Source organism: Quercus suber, unplaced genomic scaffold (genome assembly GCF_002906115.3).
Source record: "Quercus suber isolate HL8 unplaced genomic scaffold, Cork oak 2.0 scaffold_424, whole genome shotgun sequence".
Lineage (NCBI taxonomy): Eukaryota > Viridiplantae > Streptophyta > Magnoliopsida > Fagales > Fagaceae > Quercus > Quercus suber.
In genome coordinates, this window is record NW_027069875.1 from 571,837 (window position 1) to 592,217 (window position 20,381).

Sequence of the window (20,381 nt, forward strand, 5' to 3'; positions counted from 1 at the left end):
ACAAAAAATTCATATAAAAACTTTTGCTATTTCGACCATTTTCAAGACAAATATAATTGAATGCATAGTTATTAAACTAAAATTGATCACATTGATTGGACTGGTAACCCAATGAACTTGTACCTAAGCAAATCTAGTTGTTTAATTAGACCACTTATGCTAGCTATAGAATCAGTAAAACCTAGCAAACCACTGGGTTTTTTGTAACTTGTGTAACCCATACAGGTTGTTTTCACCTTTTTGTAATTTCATACCAAATGACTGTTATAGGTCCACTGTACTACTATTTCCTAAATGACGAGTGTAATAAAAACTTAGGATTTTAAATAGGGATGTTAATAATTTGAACCTGCCCCCATGGCTACCCGTCCCTAATAGGACGGGTTTTACCCACACCACAAAGCAAATGGGGCGGGAATGGGAATTAAATTTTTTCCCTAAACTCGCCCGGTTTATATTTTAAAATTTTATAAATATTCTTATAGGAATTTTTTATAAGGCATATATATGTGCTTTAGCTTACAAACTATAAATTTATGACGTCTTTTGATTTTTTTTTTTTTTTTAATAAGGAGTTTATATTTTAATGTTTTATATTTTAAATTTTTAATTGTTGTATTGTTATGTTTCAATTTTTTTTTTTTTTAATACTTGAATTGTTGTAAACGTCTTTTGATTTTTTTTTTTTTTTTAATAAGGAGTTTATATTTTAATGTTTTATATTTTAAATTTTTAATTGTTGTATTGTTATGTTTCAATTTTTTTTTTTTTAATACTTGAATTGTTGTATTATTATTTTTTCTGAGAAGGTTTTATAATGTTAGAACCTATTTTTAGATATTTTACAAGTTTATAATTAAATTTTACTAACTTTTATATAAACAAAATTGAGTGTGGCAGGGGATAGATACCTACGTGTACCCACTAGAACGGGGCCGGGGAAAGGAATTCCACCTTGAAGTGAGAGTGGGGTGGTAGCAAGGAATAGAAAACCCACCATGTAACTCAATGACCCAACTCCATGATTAAGTTAACATCCAGTTCGAATTTAATAACTATGATTGAATGCTATTCAATATATATATATATATATACACACACAAAAATGTAATATGTATCTTTCTAGAACAAATGTAAGTTTTCTTTAAAAAAATATACACATTACAATAATTTTTTACACTTATTTCACAATTGGAATAATTCAAAAATTGCCACAATATAAACAATGAATCACACGCAAAAAATATGACAGAGCGGAGGAATAATAGAACAAGAATCTAAACTTAATTGATTCAAGGTATTGAAATTGTGCAAGAATTAGTTTATAGCACAGCATATCCTTCTAATTTGGCTAGCTGAACCAGTGAGAGGACCGATATCTCCCATTTTAATCATGGCAGATGCAAAATCAGACTTAAAAGTGGCAGGGCTCCTACTATATTCTGAGACAATATTGTCTGTGCTTCCTCCGCTAAAAAGGATTTGATCCGATTGAAGGAGACCCTTCTTTTGGAGTAAATTCTTGAAGTAATTGTTGTCAAAAGAATTTGGTGTCACCAAGTCAAGTGGTGCCAAGTTTGAATCCCCAAGTTGTCCACTAGTATCCGGACAACGACGCTTTCGTGTGCTAGCAAATCCAACATCGATGTCACTCCCATTATTGTATATCCGACCACGAAATGAAGAACATTGAGCTTGCCCTAGTGTGTGGGAACCTGTATTAGGACAATGGTATATATGTTCATCTTTGAGACTTTCATTATATAACTAAAAGATTGAAAGGATATCATAGGTGTTGTATTTATTCTTAGTTCTAAACTGACAATGCAACCATGTCTCTTGCACTGAGCCCTTTGGTACCAAAACGAGATATCAGACTATCAAGGCCGTCAGTAAATCTTGGAAGTTCTTGTTCAGCTAGAGAGGAACTTGCAGTGGTGGAATCTCTTCTTCCAAGCTTCACTGTCCAAGATGGACCACCAACCTGTTTTCCAAAGAGATTCTTATTAAATTTTGTTTTCATGATTGATTTTTTGTAAAGAGACAATGTTAAAGTGATTGGCAGATTTTAATAAACTTGTAAATGAATGCTTTTAGAAATCTTATAACTCGGTGGCATTGATAGATCATTATTAGTGGAACAAGGGTTCAAATCCCCCTATCCTCTTTTGTTACAATTAATTATAAAATAAACAAATAAATGTTTGATTTTTTTTTTTTTTGGGTGTGATTGATGATGAGGATTATATATTAAAATTTATATATAGTACCCCTAACATTAATTTATATACATATATAGACAGACATACAAATATATATGGTAAGAAGAGTGAGGATTTATATATAGTACTACTCACAGCAACGGAAGCATCTCGAGCAGCCACTGCAAGAATATCTGCGCAAGATACAACTCCAGGGCATATCTTCTCTACCTGAGCTTTTGCACTGTCTATGACCTCATAACCTCTTGCAGAACCCTTATTTTGCACAGCATTTCTTTCGCCATCTTCTAGTAAAATTGATGCATCACAACCCTGCACAGCCCAGCTAGCCTTTAAATCTTAATGCTTAAATGGCATATTTGGGGAAAGAAGCTAGGGAAACCGGCAAAGGTCACAGTACGTACCTGAACAAAGCAATCATGAAAATGGAGACGAATTAGAGATGCCGCCATTCTACGTTCTCGTGAAACAGCTGTTCTAATAGCATTCCGAATAGTACTTAGTCCATTTGGACAGTTTTGGTCATAAAATGTAGAAGATAGTTGCGCTTTGCATGTAGTGCTCAAAAGGAGCAACATGAACACAACTGTCGCAGTGCTTGCATGGGAAATGAAAGAATTTCTCATTGAACTAATTAGATTTGACGAAACAAGAGAGCGAGCTAGCTGCTACTTATGCTATATATAAGTTTCAACTTAAAAGAAAGTGCAATATATGGAGTGAAGATGGAGAATGAAGCTTAAGGCTCACCAATTTATAGAGAAGTATGGTATGGTACATTAATTATTAGGGTCACTATGCGATAACGCGTGGAAGCATCAGCTTCAAGTATGTGACCAATTCTCCTTTGATTGGCGTAAAGTGTCAACGTAATAAACTTAGAAAATTCCCGCATATATTAAAATATGGATAGGTCAAAGATGTATACAATATCAACTCTGAAATTTCTACTGAAATACTCAGTCTTTGGCCGATTGTAATAAATGAGTAAACTCGAAAAATTGTTTATAACTCGAAAAAATATGGTGCAATTTCTGTACGGATGATGATCTGTATGGGAAGAGTGGCGTGTTATTTATATTGACGAGTGAAGCACGAAATTTACTTATGCGCCGATGCGCTGCCAAATTGTCATTACCCCGAAACTGCCCTCATGGTCAGACAAGGGTGAAAGAAATTCCCATAAATAAAATGTTATTACCCCATTAAATAAAAAGAGAAAAACATTACATGATATAAACTTAAATAAACATTACATAATAGACCAGATGCCTATGAATTTATTGATCAACCAAACTAATGAACATGGCATCTGGTCTGGTTTCTCAAATAAAAGAGACAAGAATAGTGGATTCAAGTTTTGAACATTTTCCTTCTCAAAAAAAAAGTCTTGAACATTTTCATTAGAAGCATCCTAAAGTGTCAATTAGTATGAATCAATAGAATAAAATAAGAAGATTTTTTCAATCTTTATTGTAGTTATTATATTTATAGTTTCTTTTTTCTTTTTTCTTTTTGTAATTAGTGTTGTCTCAAAATAATATTTAATTATTTTTCCTAAATTTTAAAATTATGTTTTTTTTTTTTTGGTTTATGTAATCATGTTGTCAAAATTTTGGTTGGATTTTTTTTATTTAAAAATAAAATAAAATAAAAATAAGAAAACCGGATTTGTAAAGCTGTAACAGACAAGACCTTAGTTAAATGACAATTCAAGTCACAACATTAAACTTATGGAATCGCTTTAAAAAAAAAATTTCTTTCTTTATGAAGATAAATAAATAAAGGTGTGATTTGTGAGTGACTACCATATCTTTAAAAATAAAAAAAATAAAATAAAAATCTTATATTTTATACAAGTTTTCTTTTTTCTTTGCACGCATTCTTTGCACGGATTAAAGGTTTGTACATGAATTAGGATCCTCCTAATTGGAAGTGAATTTATTTCATAATTTATATTAAATATTATAAATCTGAAAGTGTATTAATCAAGTGTGGCATCAAAATTTAAATGATCTAAAATACTATGCACTATTAGCTAGATCTAGGAGAAAAAATTTCAATCCTATTATTTTTATAGCAATCTAGTTTTAACATGTTTTTTAGCTATGTAATTTTATTGATGAAAGGTTTTTCAAATTACAACAATTTAATTTAATGTAATACAATGGGTTGTTTTATAAATTATTTGGTTTAAAAGGACTTTCAATACAAATTTTATAAGTCATACGTTTAATTAATTTGGCAGTTTAGTTTTTCCCCATAAGAATAATATTATGAACACAAAATTTTCACAATTTTTCACAACCATTGTCATAGCAAGATATAACTAAAGTAACATTACTTTCACATGGGTTCATTCATAACATAAGTTCTTCTTTTTAGTTTTTTATTTTTTTTAGTTTTTGGATAACTCGATAATTACAATAGGGAAGTGGGTATTTAAACCCAAGATGTCATAGACACACCTAGAGATGCCAACTAGCTGGGCTAGAGGCTCTTGGTAAGATCACTTTTATTAGCACTAACAACAACATATTATGAACAAATATAAACAAAATTGTCAAATTTTTGGTGGGTTTACACTCATGGATGCCTAATGATTTGGTTTTTACTAAGGAAAGTAGGGAAAAAATTGTCAAATGCCCTTTTCGGAAAAAAAATAGTAGCTCTTTGCCCCATTTTTAAACTAATTAGGGAAATGCCTCTCTTTTGAAACTCGATTTGTAATAAATCGAGTTAGGCCCTATAGTGGCATTTTTAAAGAGCCTATAGTGACATTTTCAGGACCTATAGTGGCGTTTTGTAACTCAACCTATATAAAATCAAGTTATAAGTAAAAAAATTAAAAAAAAAAAATTAAAAATTGCCTATAACTCAATTTCATGGAGGTCGAGTTACAAAACACCACTATAGGTCCTTGAAACATTACTATAGGTCCTTAAAAATGCCGTTATAGGGCTCCAAATTTTTTTTTAACTCGATTTATCTCAAATCGAGTTATAAAAGAGGGGTATTTCCCTAATTAGTTTAGAAAATGGGGCAAAATGCTGCTTAGTTTGTCGAAAAGGACATTTGGCAATTTTTTCCAGGCAAGTAGCCACGGGAATGAATAAGCCTTTTTTTTTTTTAATTTATTAAAGACCCCTTCTGACTTCTTAATTTTTAAATTTTAAACTCAACTATCTTATCATTTTTTTTTTTTTTTTGAGGAAGTACTATCTTGTCATTTAAATGTGTATTAACGTCTTCTATTACTTATAAATAATGAGAAGAAAGAGCATTGAAAGTAGATAATTACGGGTAGAGAAAAAAAAAATTCTATCTATCTATCTATTATAAAAGTTGGATTTTAAGACTAGTAGATGTATACAACAATTATATGTATCTATTTCTCAAAGTATATTGCAATGACACGTCATTTCCTTCTTCAATTTGATATGATCTTGACAAACTATACCACATGACATACAATAATTGGTACATGTAAATTTTAATGATGATGTGCTTGTTATGTGTGAATTTATTTCTTGAAGTACATATAATAATTAACTGTCAGAGTTATGCTAATTATGCCCAAATTGATATGCATAAAGAAAATTTTATTCATGTATTTTGAAGTCTTTTGAAAACTGCATAAAGAAACCACTACCTAAATGAGCCAATATATAATCTTGTTAAATCATGCCAAGATAAATGCAAAAAGTACGAAAAAAATCCCTACGGTCAATCAAATTGCATAACACATTGTTACGTTCGGCATACCAAGAAGAAAATTTGGAAATGGTTCTAAAACTCTCTCTCTCTCTCTCTCTCTCTCTCTCTCTCTCTAAACATGAATGCACATATGTATGAAAAATATGATTGTATTTTTTCCTCAAATCAACACCAATAGGTTATAAATGATTTCTCAAAATATTGTACCTTATCAAAAAAATAAAAATCTCTTAGTTGTTATTATGGTGGACATGCATTATATACTCTCACACCATTAATTTCAAAATGTCTAAATAATGGAAAAACAAAATTAAAACCCTAAATTGCCATTATCATGGGCAAGTTGGTCCACGCATATCAAATGGACAGACTTATGATGCCTTTGATATATTTCTTGATTTAGTATATGATAATTTTATATACATATTAGTTATATGGTACAGCAGAAAAGTTTTTGATACACATTAATTATTTGTGACGACTATAGTTTATCAATAGACATTCTTACTGGTACTAAAAAATGGCAAATTTTCCCTTCCAATTTACACATTAAACATTTATTTTTATGCATTAGATCGCCTACTTATTTGATTGTGAAGCATCTTCTTCGATGTTATTTTTCATCACGTTAATTACTATGTTATGTATGATTTTTTTAACATGATGCTATTTTTCAGAATCAATTGGAGGAATGTTTGCATTGGTGCAATAACAAGACTTACTACTTGAGAATTTCCGAAGTGTCACTTTGTTTTTTAATTATGTTGTTTTAAGTTGTGCAATAATATTATTTAGGAATTGTACTTCTTGAATTTATATTGTTCCATATTTACGTTACAAAACTATTTTTATTGGAGCTTGTTGGCCCCAAAAATGATATCATGTTGGATATTATCATGCAAGTTATGATGTTTCTTGTAGGGACTCAATTTGGATTAGACCCAGAATAAGGATGGGTTTCTAGCCCAACAAGCTCAAACAATAAATTTTTAGAGCGTAGGTGCAAGGACTAGTTCTACCTGATAGAAAATGTCATGGTTACAGTGCAGTCAAAGACACTTCAAGCTAATTATATGATAAAAACTCTCCTCGGCTAGGTTTCAGGGGGTATCTTTCTGAGTTCCCTCGTTCTTCTCCCTCTCTTTTGTTTTTCCAAAAAGTCCCCCTCTAATGTCACCCACTTTCTGGTTATATACTCCGTTCATGACTCTCTTTTCACCGTACACGTGTAGGCTCTGTTCTTAGAACTCCTTTCTGTCCCATCCAGCACCTCCCGGAACCTTCACTTAGTTGCCATAAGGTTGCTTGATTACTGTTCAGGTATCACCTCCACATTAATGCGGCCAGAGAGTTAGTTGGGAAGCATTTAATGTGAGGGTAGCAGCTCCAGAAGATATTTGTTATCTCCTTCGGTTCCTCCATTGTTCCACATTCACCATCCAATTCTAATGTAACTTTGCGGGGTGCCCTGAATAGTCAGATAATTATACCCACCTCGAACCATGGTATCCGAGATAAGTTTTGTTCTCGGACACGGTTTGGGCCACCGCTCATGACCTTCATCCCTTTTTCTTATACTGGTCTCACAATACATTTCTTTAATCATCCTCGGACAAGTGCATGTCCTCGGACTAGGCCGTTGGGCCCCAAGCCCATTTCCTATGATTCCTGTATCCTTTTAGATAATAGGCCCCACAATAGCCCCTCAAAATCTCGTTTTTTGTCACCTCCAAAAAAAAGGAGATTTTCATATCTTGCCTTCACTTCTTTTGTGGACTTTCCCAACCTTCAGAGCGTCTTTCAATCTACCCAAGGCATGCTCCTGACGTTTCAGCACCAGGAACACGCCATCATTAAATGATGGCGACTTCTTTGTCCCCCACACTCAACGGCAAGATGGGAATCTAACGGTGGAAGACCCTCAATATTTATGAGCGAGATTTTTCCCGCTTACAATTTCTGCGCCACTATAAAGAGCTTTTCAAATCAACTCTCTTTTCAATTACAAAAGTCGCACCGTCTCAGCGCATATTCATTGAACCTGCCTCTCTCTCTCTTTCATCACTCCACGATCTCATAAATACTAAGAGTCTGTCCAAGGAGCTCATATTCCAAGTTTGTAAGTTTCTTTAACCCTCCTTAGCCTTCAATCTTCTTCGTTCGTTTTTCTTCACAACTTTTAGGAAATGGGTAGGTTCAAGCGTCTAGTTGAGTCCGAGGAGGATATGGAGACATTTAGAGTTAAGTATAGGATTCCCTCAACTATGGGTATGAGATATGCCTCCACAGAAACGTGGTTAAACGATAGGAAAACAGGGGAAGTGGTCATCCCTGTGATTGCCTTTATAGAGGAAGGGATGACTATCCCTATGGGTAGCCTTACTAGAAGTTATCTTAGGTTATTTAGGTTGTCTCCCACACAATGCGCTTCAAACATGTTCAGGGTGTTAGGGAGTATAGAAGTACTAAATGCAAAGCTGAACCTAGGTCTGACCCATCACGATGTGAACTGGGTGTACAATCTCAATCATTTGAAAGGTCAGGGATACTATTTGAAATCTAGGTTCCCTGAAGTAAGGTTGATTCAGTGTCTCCCCACATCAAATAATTGCTTAAAAGATGATTTTCTTATTTTTTTCTGGAGAATGGCATGATGGTTTACCCTGTCTAACCAAAGAGGGAACACCAAGTGGGGTTTTTGGGTTATAAGCCCCTATAATTTGGATTGTGTTCTTTAGTTTGATTCACCTTTATTTCTGACAGTTTATTTTTATTTTTTATTTTTTTTTTTGCAGACAGGCGAGCTACCAAACCTCAGTTCAGATTGGTTAATAGGGAATCCTGCGGTCCGAGGTGTACGTAAACCCATCGGACGGTCAACTGAGAGCAGCCCACATAATCCTTCGATACAAGCCAATTTCCAAGGCATTTCAAACTCCCAAGTGCGTGATAAGGGCCAAAGATCCTTGGCTTCACCATATCAGTGTAGCCTTTGAGGGATTTATTGTTCCTGAGGGTGCTCTGATTCCTGAAGGCGTTCCTTTCACTGAGCCGTTATCTAAGGCCATTTCCTCCACAGGAGCTTCATCATCACGCCCCGTTCCTCAGGAAGTGAAGAGAGAAGAAGAAGAAGAAGAACAAACTTCAGAGGGAGTTGTAGAACTGTTGGATTCTGCAGACGAGTTTGAAGTTTTCAACCAACCTCAATGCCCCGAGGTGACTTCTGAAGAAATGGGCATCCAAAGGAAGAGCTAGAGGAGCTTAATGGATGTGATCGAAAGCTAGCATGGAAGGGAGGCACCGGGGAAGTCAATTCAACCCAATCTCCCCCCTCCTCCTCCTCGTCAGCCACCCCAACCACATGGAACCAAACCTAATGACCCAAAGAGGAGGAGAGAGCCCAAAGACAAAGAAGTGATAGAGCCTAGGAGACCTCGCCTGCCTCGTGAAGATGAGGTCCAACGAGCTGCAAAGCAGCAAAAGGTTACCCATGGATCTCAACGTGTGGTGGAAAGGGCAACCACTCAGTCCTTGAAACCCGAGGCCTGGCTCCCCGCACCTATGCTCGGTAGGGAGCCTCTGAGGGAAGATGCCTCACTTAGGGACTTCAACGGTGGAATTGGGTGTCGCGTCACCTCGGCCTTAGAGGAAACACTCCTTCTTCCCAAGGATATGGCCAAGCTAAGAGGCCTCAAGAGGAATGAGGTCATCCAGAATACAAAAAGATATTTGGGCATGGTATAATACTCTTATCATTATTATTATTATTATTATTATTTCTTTTATGAACGTTGTGCAAACACCTGTATGTATTGTATCTCTAACTCTTTTTATTCTAGGTCGTTCAAGCCACTTTCAGGTTGGAGGAGATAACCAATGCCTACTACCAGCAAATAGATGACGAGAGAAAAAATCGGGCAACAGCTGTGCATACGCTCACCATTGCTGAGCAAACTGCTGAAAAATTGAGGAAAAAGCTGGCCGAGGAAGAACATGCTCGAAAGAGTGCTAACTCTGCCTTGGAGAACACCCAAAGGCAAGCTGAGGACCAGAGGAAACTCTTGCGCGATGCTAACGCCCAGTTGGCAACCTCCAAGGAATAGATATCATCTCTGTAGAAATAATTGGAGGAAGCCTAGAGACTTAGAGATCAAGCTGAAAAAGCTAAGGCCAAGGTTGAGAAGGCAAAAGCTAAGGTTGAAAAAGAAAGAGACATAGCCGAGCAACATGGCTACGATGTTGGCATTGCTGAAACCGAGGAAAATTCTAGGCACCTCATACTGTGCTCTGACCTGGGGAGAAGCTCTCAACCGAGCTGGGGTCAAGACTTCATCCGAACTGAGAAGACCTGAAAACATTTATTTCCCCCCAGCCATTCGAGCTCCAGGTCCCTCCACTCAACAAGAAGAGGCATCCTCTACAACTGTTGAATCAACCAAGAAAGCTCAAATTCAAGTTCCTTCCCCTCTCAATCAGCAGGAGCAACCTGAAGTGCTCGAAGGTGCGAAGGACATGTCCTCGGACAAAGGAGTAGAAAGGCCTAAGGATGGAGCAGCTTCTCAAAGTTTTGAACAAGCCTTAGCCTCAACCACCTTACCTGTTAGAGAAGATCCAAAGGTAAAGGAGAAAGATGTTCCTCCCGAGGCAACTGACAAAGCCCCTCATCCCAAGCTCCAGATCAAATTAAACAAATAGTTAATGTAGTTAAATTCTCTTTATTCCCCCCCCCCCTTTTTTTTTAAAGCTTTTCGAGAACATTTCTAATCGTAGGGTATATTTCTCTTTCTAAATTTACATGAGATATTGTGGTTTTGCTTATCACTTGTACAATTTCCTGCACGAATGGTCTTTATTTCTACCTGATCCCACGCTGTTGAAGGATAATATTTGATGATATAAGGTAAAACTTAACTTTATATTCACTGATTGGGAACTAAAGCAGACTATAACAATGAACTTCACAGCCCTACAAAGGCTTGCTTTAAATGTACTAAGAATTGTCCGTATTTAAAGTGGTATTCGAAATGTTTAATCCAGGGATGTATGGAACACCTTTAAATGCTTTAAGTTATGCTCACGGAGTTTTCCTTGATATACAAGTCTAGTTGCATGGATCCCACCTAAGAAGAATTGATTCCAACTAAATTTGCTATATAAACAATTTGCCACATCTTAATCTCTGTACCTTACTTCAATTGAGATCACGGGATATTAATTTCGACTAAGTTGTGGTCCGAGGACCTGACATAACTTAGTTTCTGTTTAATACTTCAATAAATTTCTGTGTATTAATTTCCATTAAGTTATGGTCCGAGGACCTGACATGACTTAGTTTCTGTTTAATACTTCAATAGATTTCATAATATATTAATTTCCACTAAGTTGTGGTCCGAGGACCTGACATGACTTAGTTTCTGTTTAATACTTCAATAGATTTCATAGTGTATTAATTTCCACTAAGCTGTGGTCCGAGGACCTGACATGACTTAGTTTCTGTTTAATATTTCAATAGATTTCAGTGTATTAATTTCCACTAAGTTGTGGTCTGAGGACCTGACATGACTTAGTTTCTGTTTAATACTTCAATAGATTTCATAGTGTATTAATTTCCACTAAGTTGTGGTCTGAGGTCCTGACATGACTTAGTTTCTGTTTAATACTTCAATAGATTTCAGTGTATTAATTTCCACTAAGTTGTGGTCCGAGGACCTGACATGACTTAATTTCTGTTTAATACTTCAATAAATTTCAGTGTATTAATTTCCACTAAGTTGTGGTCCAAGGACCTGACATGACTTAGTTTCTGTTTAATACTTCAATAGATTTCATAGTGTATTAATTTCCACTAAGAAAACACTGAAAACTGTTGTTTAAACAACAATAACAAACGGGCCTTAATAATTCTGCATCCATCTTGTAAAATCCAAATTCACCTTTTTATTATTTTTGCTTAAAATTAACATTTTCTTCTGGCATCATCGAATATTCAAATCACAAAGGCTAAATGCTATTCTATCTTATATTTTCTTTGAAAGAGTTGCATCTATTTTATCATAATTTATTTGCTTATTTTATGATTATGGGGTTCAACTCACTGGGGGCGCAAAATGAGAATTAGAGATCATACTGCCAATTGTTTTAATTATTTTTTTATTTTAAATATTTGCATCTTCAACGTAATTTTAGGTAAATTGAAGACCTCGTTAACATGTTAGATTATTATTAATATTCTTTTATTTCGTAAATTGCTTATAATAATATACCCTTGATTGAATTTTCTTTTGCAATCTTCTGGAATATACCTATTAGTTTGTTTTTTTATGTACGCAAAATTATTGTCATGTAACATGTTAGCCTGTTAGGTCAACATTTAACCAAATAATGACCAAATTGTACGAAAATATATTTAAAATATGCCTGGGTTTTTGCTTTCTGGTGTCTAACTAACCTTTTGGCAATATTATTAACTACTATCAAGTAAAAAAAAAAAAGTCAACTTGAGCATTTATAATGTTAAGTTTGGTTGGAGTTAGTTTAACTCATATAGGGTTGAGCTGATCCACTTAATTCATGTGCATGAGACCCACTTTCTGAGTCGTAAAAAATGCCCATGTATGCCCATGTCCTGTTGAAACCATTAAGCACGTCTAAGCAATTTCATCGAACTTTCAATTTCGAAGTACAATAATTTTCTTTGTCCAATGTGTCTAGTTCCATTGGTTGCCAATTCCTTCGTAAAAATACTTTCTAGAAGCTAATTACCTTCCAAATTTGTGGGATACTTGTCAAAATTGATAATGCATAATGAGGAAGGATGATAGCAACTCAAAATTTATTTATTTATTTTAAATTTGTTAGAAGGAAAGGTTTCTTGTAATCAAATAAGTGACAATTATTTTTAAGTATGTGTTTGGATAGGACTTATATGGCGTTGGCGTTTTGCTCCTTTTTTTTTTTTTTTTTTTTTTTCACTTTTTAGAGACAAATTTTAGTTGAAATGGTTACTGTTCATGCACTGTGCATGAACAGTACTTTTCAGCATATTAGTGAGTCTTGTGCATTGTTTACAGGACCTATAAACTTTACTTTTTAGCAACTTTTTCATTAAAAATAGGTCTCACGGCACTATTCACACATTTAAAAATTATTTTGCTACAATATTTTCAGTTTTCAGTTTCAGCAAAATAAGTTCTATCTAAACGGACCCTAAAAATGAAAAAAGAATAAACAACTAAACCTCAAAATTATTAATCAGTATCTTGATTTGATAATAATTAAACAATTATCCTATATCTAATATCTATCTATACCAAGGAACGAACCCCAGAGGCCACAATCTCTTTCTAAAATTTTTAGTCTAACATGTGCTAAACAAAAGGAAAGTGGGTGGAAATTTGTTTTTGATAACGAACCCATATATGGACAATATGAGAGTTGGTCGAATTGATTATTAATATGTTGACAATTGTTTGCATAGTTTGCAACTGTTGTGATCCTCTTGTTGTTGACAAGTTCTATTTTGCGGTTCAAGACGTCCAAGTAATTCACACGGTCCATTGAATCGAGCTTTCTCTTTTGACGGTATTGCTAGTTGTAGAATAAACTCAGTCATCAACAGGGTTTAGCATGTTAGATCAACCCTCAAGTGAGTCAAGTCCCAATCCATGGCCAATATATAACAATATATTAAATATACATACGTATTTTTTGGGAACTGAACTGAGTTAATGCTTATTAACAATTTGCCTTTTTTTGAAAAATTAAATAACTTATTCACAATATTATCCAACGCAATAAATATATGTTAATAAATTATTTAATAAAGTTTTAATATCATTCTTATAAGAAATATAAAAAAAAGTAAAAAAAAAATTGAATACAAATCTTCGGTATTACTTTTTCTATTTTATTTTATTATTCATTAATCATAATTTTTTTTTCTTTTCATAAAAAGTTTTTAAATAAATTAATGTCATTAGAGCATTGGTTAACTTTTTCATTGTAAACATATAGAACATTTTTTCTATAGCATCATTTAAAAAAAGTAATTTTATGAATAATTTTAAGTTTTGTTGGGGTTAGTTTAGCTTGATGACTTCGGTTTATCCACTTGACTTTTTCGCCTTATCCACAGTATTGAGTCATACATTTATCATTTATGGAATTAAAAAGTGGGGTTAGATAATTGGAGTCATTGGACACAAGAAAGCACGTCCAGCAATTCCATGCATTTTATTAATAATGAATCCCTTTCTCAAAAAAAAAAATAATAATAATAATAATGAATCCAGTGTCCACTGCACGTCTTTAGTTTTACACCTATTTCTTTGATTTCCAATTCCCCCAAAATCTCAGTGTTACCAAAAGCTTGTTCATTACCAATTGTCCCCAAGTCACATGCTATGCAAAATTGCTGAGCCGCAGAGTTGCATGTGCTTGATTCCACTACAAAACATAGTATTAAGCATCTTTCATTGAAGAGGATTAGAGTTGTAATGACTAGTCAGTGTAGTCACTCTCTTTATACTTTTCTATTTAGCTCTTTTTCTTGAGCAATAGATAAGGAGACCAAAACTGACCAAGGGATTCGAATCAAGCTCACAAAGTCTTAAAATTAGTTAATATATACACATCAATCCTGATGAAAGTATATGATGACTTGACTCCTCTAAAAAGAGTTTGAGTCACATATATTCCAAGAGTCCCAAAGAAAGAAAATTCCAATAATTTTGGTTCCTCAATCATTATTAGTCTCTAAAATCTAAAACCTTTTATCCCATGGAATAGTAGCCGAGTATTTTCTGAAAATAAAAAAGGAGAAAAATAAAATAAGTGGGCTTTTTATTATTGGGATTGATTGGGCTAAGTGACCTGCTGTGTAGCTCACAATAAAGCAGGCCCGTTCATTCAAGTGGCCCGCCTCGGCTAGGATTTCTTTTGCATCATTTGAGATGGATTTGGGTGCGAGAGGCAAAGCCTAAAACTAATTAAATCCAATGAACTATATAGCAAATTAGCAATAGAAGATGTTTTCAATTTCCCTTATTGCTATTGGGAGTGAAAAGACTTTCCCATAATGCTAATGCTTTATGCGAGAGGCAAAGCCTAAAACTAATTAAATCCAATGAACTATATAGCAAATTAGCAATAGAAGATGTTTTCAATTTCCCTTATTGCTATTGGGAGTGAAAAGACTTTCCCATAATGCTAATGCTTTGCTTGTTTTCAGACACATTTAATTATTTTTTAGGATGATAAGAATTTAAAATGCGTTTGCTCACGATGCATGTGATATGATAAAAAATAAAAGTTACTTTTCGTGAAATATCAAACTAACTAATTTTTTTTTTATTTTTTTATTTATCTTCTTTCATTTCTATATAATATCTATCTGCATGGCACGTATACATTAATTAATTCTTTTTTTCTTTAGTTCTAATCTACTGGCTTGTCTTTGTGCATTTCTATTTTATATAAGAGATGCAATTCTTTGAAAAAAAGCCCAATAAATCCTATGCAACTTTTCTTCCATAAAAGTGTCTTCTTCTTATTCTTTTTTAGTTTTTTATTTTTAATTTTATTTTTATTTTTTTTTATTTTTTATTACTTGCTATAATATAAATTTGAATGCAAATGAGTTGTATATTGGCATGGTTGTGAACCTTCCAATAATGATAATTCATGATTTTTGTTTATGCCATTCATATTCATTTATCAGCCTACTAAAAAGGCCTTCTCCATTATATACCTATATTGTTAGAGATATCTGTTATTGTTAATTGTTCATTGTATTACAAGTATACTAAGATTTTAGCCTGAATAAAAAAAAAAGAAGGGTATTACTAATACTAAAATACTTTTTTTTTAAAAATTTTAAATATACTTATTCTACAAACCTAACTTGTATCATATTTTAGGAGTAGTTTAATGTTAGTCCAAAGTTAGTTTCTCTATATTTATTCTTGATGGGCTCCTTATAACAAATATAATTCAACATATCTCATTCACAGCTGATTTGACAACTGAATAAACAACATTCTATTAAACGTTGACCACAATTGTGAAATTGGACGGATATATTATTGGATTAGACAATGGATACCATACATTATAGTTAACATAATTAATAATAACTTTCTCAATCATCAGGAATTTTAAGATTTAGTAGCATTGCTTGGTCTTTCCATAAAGATAACCTAGATTGAATCTCTCAATCCCTACTTGTTGTAAATAAAAAAATCAAAATCAATTTATAATCAAATGGTAATACAATTTGTATTACATTTGATTTAACACAGCTCGTATTTCTTAGCCTAACATGTGTGCTATTTCATTTGTGATGGAAAGCCTTAAGAAGTTCCAGAAAATATAAGTCAATATCCCAATTTGAAAAGCAACAATTAGATGAAGCAATCAACCTTACTGGTTGCTTTATATGACAATAATCCTTCTGTTTGACCAAGAATCAATGACCTGCTTGCACTGGAGAGGGATCTTCAATTGGACCACATGAATTTATCAACTTCTGCATTAACACTTGTCAACAAACATTAACTAAGAATTATTATTGCAAGACTGTGACATTTCCATATGCAAAAGTACTAGCAATTACATGTCTCACATACTAACAGAAACAAATACAATACACTATTTCAACTGACCAGGAGCCTCTTATAAGTTGAGACTTAGCACTGATAACCATGTTTAAGGTACCACTGGTAACTCATTCAGCAAAAAAAATAAAAAAAGGGTACCACTAGTAACTTTAGTGACAGAAGAGAGACCTCTCAAAACAGACACAACTGCACACTGGAAAAGAATGAAATTACCACAAGGAACCCATAAACTACACCTGAAGACACGGAGAGACAAATACACAAAACTCAAAGCATACCCCTATTCTTTATTTTATCAATTGAGCTAATTGAAATCCACAAATATTCTTTATTTATTTTTTCTTTCACCACTCAAATTGCTCTCTCTAACTTTCATTTAAATTATTATTATTTTTTTGTGTGTTTACAATCTAGCTATATTAAACTATTAGATAATGGAGATGTCAATTTACTGTACCTAGATGTTAAAAAATTATAGGTTTGACACGTGTGATGTGGTCAGTTTTTTTTTTTATAGTGATTTGGGTGCTAAAATAAAATAGGAAGAAAAAAAAAATTGCACTAGTATTTAGCTGGAGGGGCCCAATTTAATTTAAACAATTGCTTTTGTACAAATCCCAGGCCCAGCCCAAAGCATCCAATCATATCCTACCACAATGGTAAAAAAAACAAAAAAACAAAAAACAAAAAACAAAGGAAGAGAAGGGAAATGCTTCTTCGGCCCACTACACGACCCCTCTGTCTTTCACTCTGCTTCCACTCTAAAGCCAGGTACTTAAATCTGTTGCTACATATATTTCGTGTAAAATTCAAAGTTTCTGTTGGATTGCTCATATCTTTTAGTATGTACACAAAATTTTGTGCAACCCATCAAAAAAAATAATTTCGTGCAATGTTTATTAGTCCCTATTCCTAACAAATTCTAATGTCAATGCACTAATTGTGCACTCCACACTTTTTTTCCTTCTCTGAATTTAGGAGGAGCTATAGACCAAAGTGCTTAAGCAAAGACATGGGTCGGGTCGAATTGGATTCCAAAGCTAAAAGGCAAGCTGATTTTCGATTATGCAACGTGTCCAGGTACATATTTTTGGGTCACTTATGTTTTTGTCTATGCAGTCTTATAGTTATCAAAGATTTTAAAGGTTTTTTTTTTTTTTTTTTTGTTAGAGTGCACATGACTGAGTTGCTANATGTCACCCACTTTCTGGTTATATACTCCGTTCATCACTCTCTTTTCACCATACACGTGTCGGCTCTGTTCTTAGAACTCCTTTCTGTCCCATCCAGCACCTCCTGGAACCTTCACTTAGTTGCTATAAGGCTGCTTGATTATTGTTCAAGTATCACCTCCACATTAATGCGGCCAGAAAGTTAGTTGGGAAGCATTTAATGTGGGGGTAGTAGCTCCAGAAGATATTTGTTATCTCCCCCAGTTCTTCCCTTATTCCATGTTCACCATCCAGTTCTAATGTAACTTTCCGGGGTGCCCTGAATAGTCAGATAGTTATACCCACCTCTGACCATGGTATCCGAGATGAGTTTTGTCCTCCGACACGGTTTGGGCCACCACTCATGACCTTCATCCCTTTTCTTATACTGGTCCTACAATACATTTCTTTAATCATCCTCGGACAAGTGCATGTCCTCAGACTGGGCCGTTGGGCCCCAAGCCCATTTCCTATGATTCCTGTATCCTTTTAGATAATAGGACCCACATTTCTATTTTAAAAATAAAAATAAAAAATTTACCATGCGAACATAATCTCCTTGTGTAAGATATTTTTTGTTTTGGGAGTTCTATTTTCCTAGTTTATTTGGAAACATTTTGGATCAAAAATGAAATTTTGCAGTTTTTGACAAATGACAATTTGCATGAGGTACATGGATTGTAGATATCCCATTTTGATCCAACCCATAATCGAGGTTCCCAATCCTATGACAAAGAAGACTCGGCCACTACCAAAATTATCAGTATCGTCTCTATTAGTAACTACACCACTGAAGTGGCATACACCAGGTGCGTGCATGGTGTATACTACTGAGACAAGAACCTTAAAATTGCTCACTTTCCATTTTTCCTTAGGGATTTGTTTTGGTCAACTGCCTTCGCTAGATAGAATGTTGAACCAACTCCTTTTTTTTTTCTTTTAGCTCAAATAGAAATCCTAATCTAACGAACCTAATGTACTATCCCCACCTCTCCCCACTCAAGACCACTCAAACTTAAGTTTTCAAATCAAGAAAGTCAATACTGTACTGGAGGCTGTACCGGTTTGGCTACTAGTATGATATATTTCGGATACCGGTCAACACCAGTGTACCATTTCGAGTTTACCGCTATTTTATATATTTAATATATATATATATATAACTCTAACAATAAATGTGAATTTCGAGATTACCGCTACTTAAAAAATATATTTATATATTAATAGTATATATTAATTACATGTTTAAAAATTTAATTATTTGATAAAAACCCATATAAATTCTTACAAATGCAAATTTCATACCTATTTCAATATGCCACAGCCCATTTTTTAATGAAAAAAACTTAGAGTCTCAACTCAATTACAACCATAAAATAAAATAAAATTTTTTAAAAAAATGTTACAAGTTTTAAAAAGATAAGGATAAAGTGAAGCGGGGGTGGGGAAAGTGAGTCTTTTGCCTGAATATTGCTGAATCTCGAGTTTATTTGCGTTATGGGCACTGTTCTAAGTTATTTAGGGAATTGAAGAAAGAGAGCGAATTTCGGTAACGGTGTTGCCGAAATTCTAACAAAAGTATGAGAGAGAAAGAGAAAAAGTGGGAGAGAGAAAATTTTAAATTTCGGTAATCTCATTACCGAAATTCCTGCTACCTAAACATGCTGACCGAGTGGGTGTGAAGTGCTCGAAGTGTGCTAGTGCTAGTTGGGTGACCAAAGGAAATCAATTGTGACAATGCCATTGCCGATTTTTTTTGGGGGGGGGGGGGGGGGAGGAGGGAATTTGTGGCAATGCCATTGCCAAAAATGGGAGGAAAAAAAAATAGTAGTTGTTGAAATCTAGGGAGGAATTTAAAAAAGAAAAAAAGTGCTACGTCCACAATATTTTTATAACATTTTCACAACAAATCACAGGTGATTAGTTATTATTAGTTCAAATTTGAATTTAACACTGAGATTACTTTTTTAATCCAACAATAACAACCAGTAACAACCTGCCACTTAGGATTTGTTGTAAAAACTGTGTGCAAATATCATTTCTTTAAAAAAAATTATGGAATGGATTTGTGGCAATGGCATTGCCAAAATAGGAAGGAAAAAAAATTGTTGCAACTGGTTTCTAGCAATGGCATTGCCGAAATAGAGGGACAAAAAAAAAAAAACAATTTGCCACTTTTTTTTCCCTTCTATTTCGGCACCACAATTTTTTTTTAGAAATGATAAGTTCACAATATTTTCACAACATTTTTACCATAAATCCTAAGTGGCAGGTTTTTACTGATTATTATTATTGAGGTAAAAAAGTAATTTTAGTGTTAGATTCAAATTTAAACCTATGACAACTAACCACCTATAATTTGTTGTGAAAAATGTTATGGACGTAGCATCTTTTTTTTTCCCTCCATTTTCGGCAACTTAGTTGCCACAAATTTTTTTTTTTTCCGCTCCCATTTTCGACAATGCCATTGTCACAATTGGTTTCCATTTTGGGCTACTGAAATTCAATTTTCTTTCTCGCCTGACACATTGTACTTTTTCTTGCAATTTCGGCAACACCGTTGCCGAAATTCAGTCTTTCTCCTCATTTTACCAAATAACTTTGAACAGTACCTA

General features: G+C 33.8%; 1 protein-coding gene and 1 non-coding gene across 2 annotated transcripts; one reads left to right on the plus strand and one right to left on the minus strand.

The window, feature by feature from the left end:
* Positions 1-1,317: 1,317 nt before the first annotated feature.
* Positions 1,318-2,848, minus strand: LOC111989238 (lignin-forming anionic peroxidase). Its single transcript, XM_024021025.2, has 4 exons — positions 2,627-2,848; positions 2,358-2,534; positions 1,822-1,984; positions 1,318-1,718 (listed from the first exon to the last, which is right to left on the minus strand). Exons 1-4 carry the CDS (start codon positions 2,846-2,848, stop codon positions 1,318-1,320), a joined length of 963 nt encoding a protein of 320 aa, XP_023876793.1.
* A 14,396-nt stretch (positions 2,849-17,244) lies between these two features.
* Positions 17,245-17,564, plus strand: LOC112000234 (uncharacterized). Its single transcript, XR_010624262.1, has 2 exons — positions 17,245-17,326; positions 17,534-17,564. It is a non-coding gene; the product is annotated as an uncharacterized LOC112000234 (transcript).
* The last annotated feature ends 2,817 nt before the right edge of the window (positions 17,565-20,381 follow it).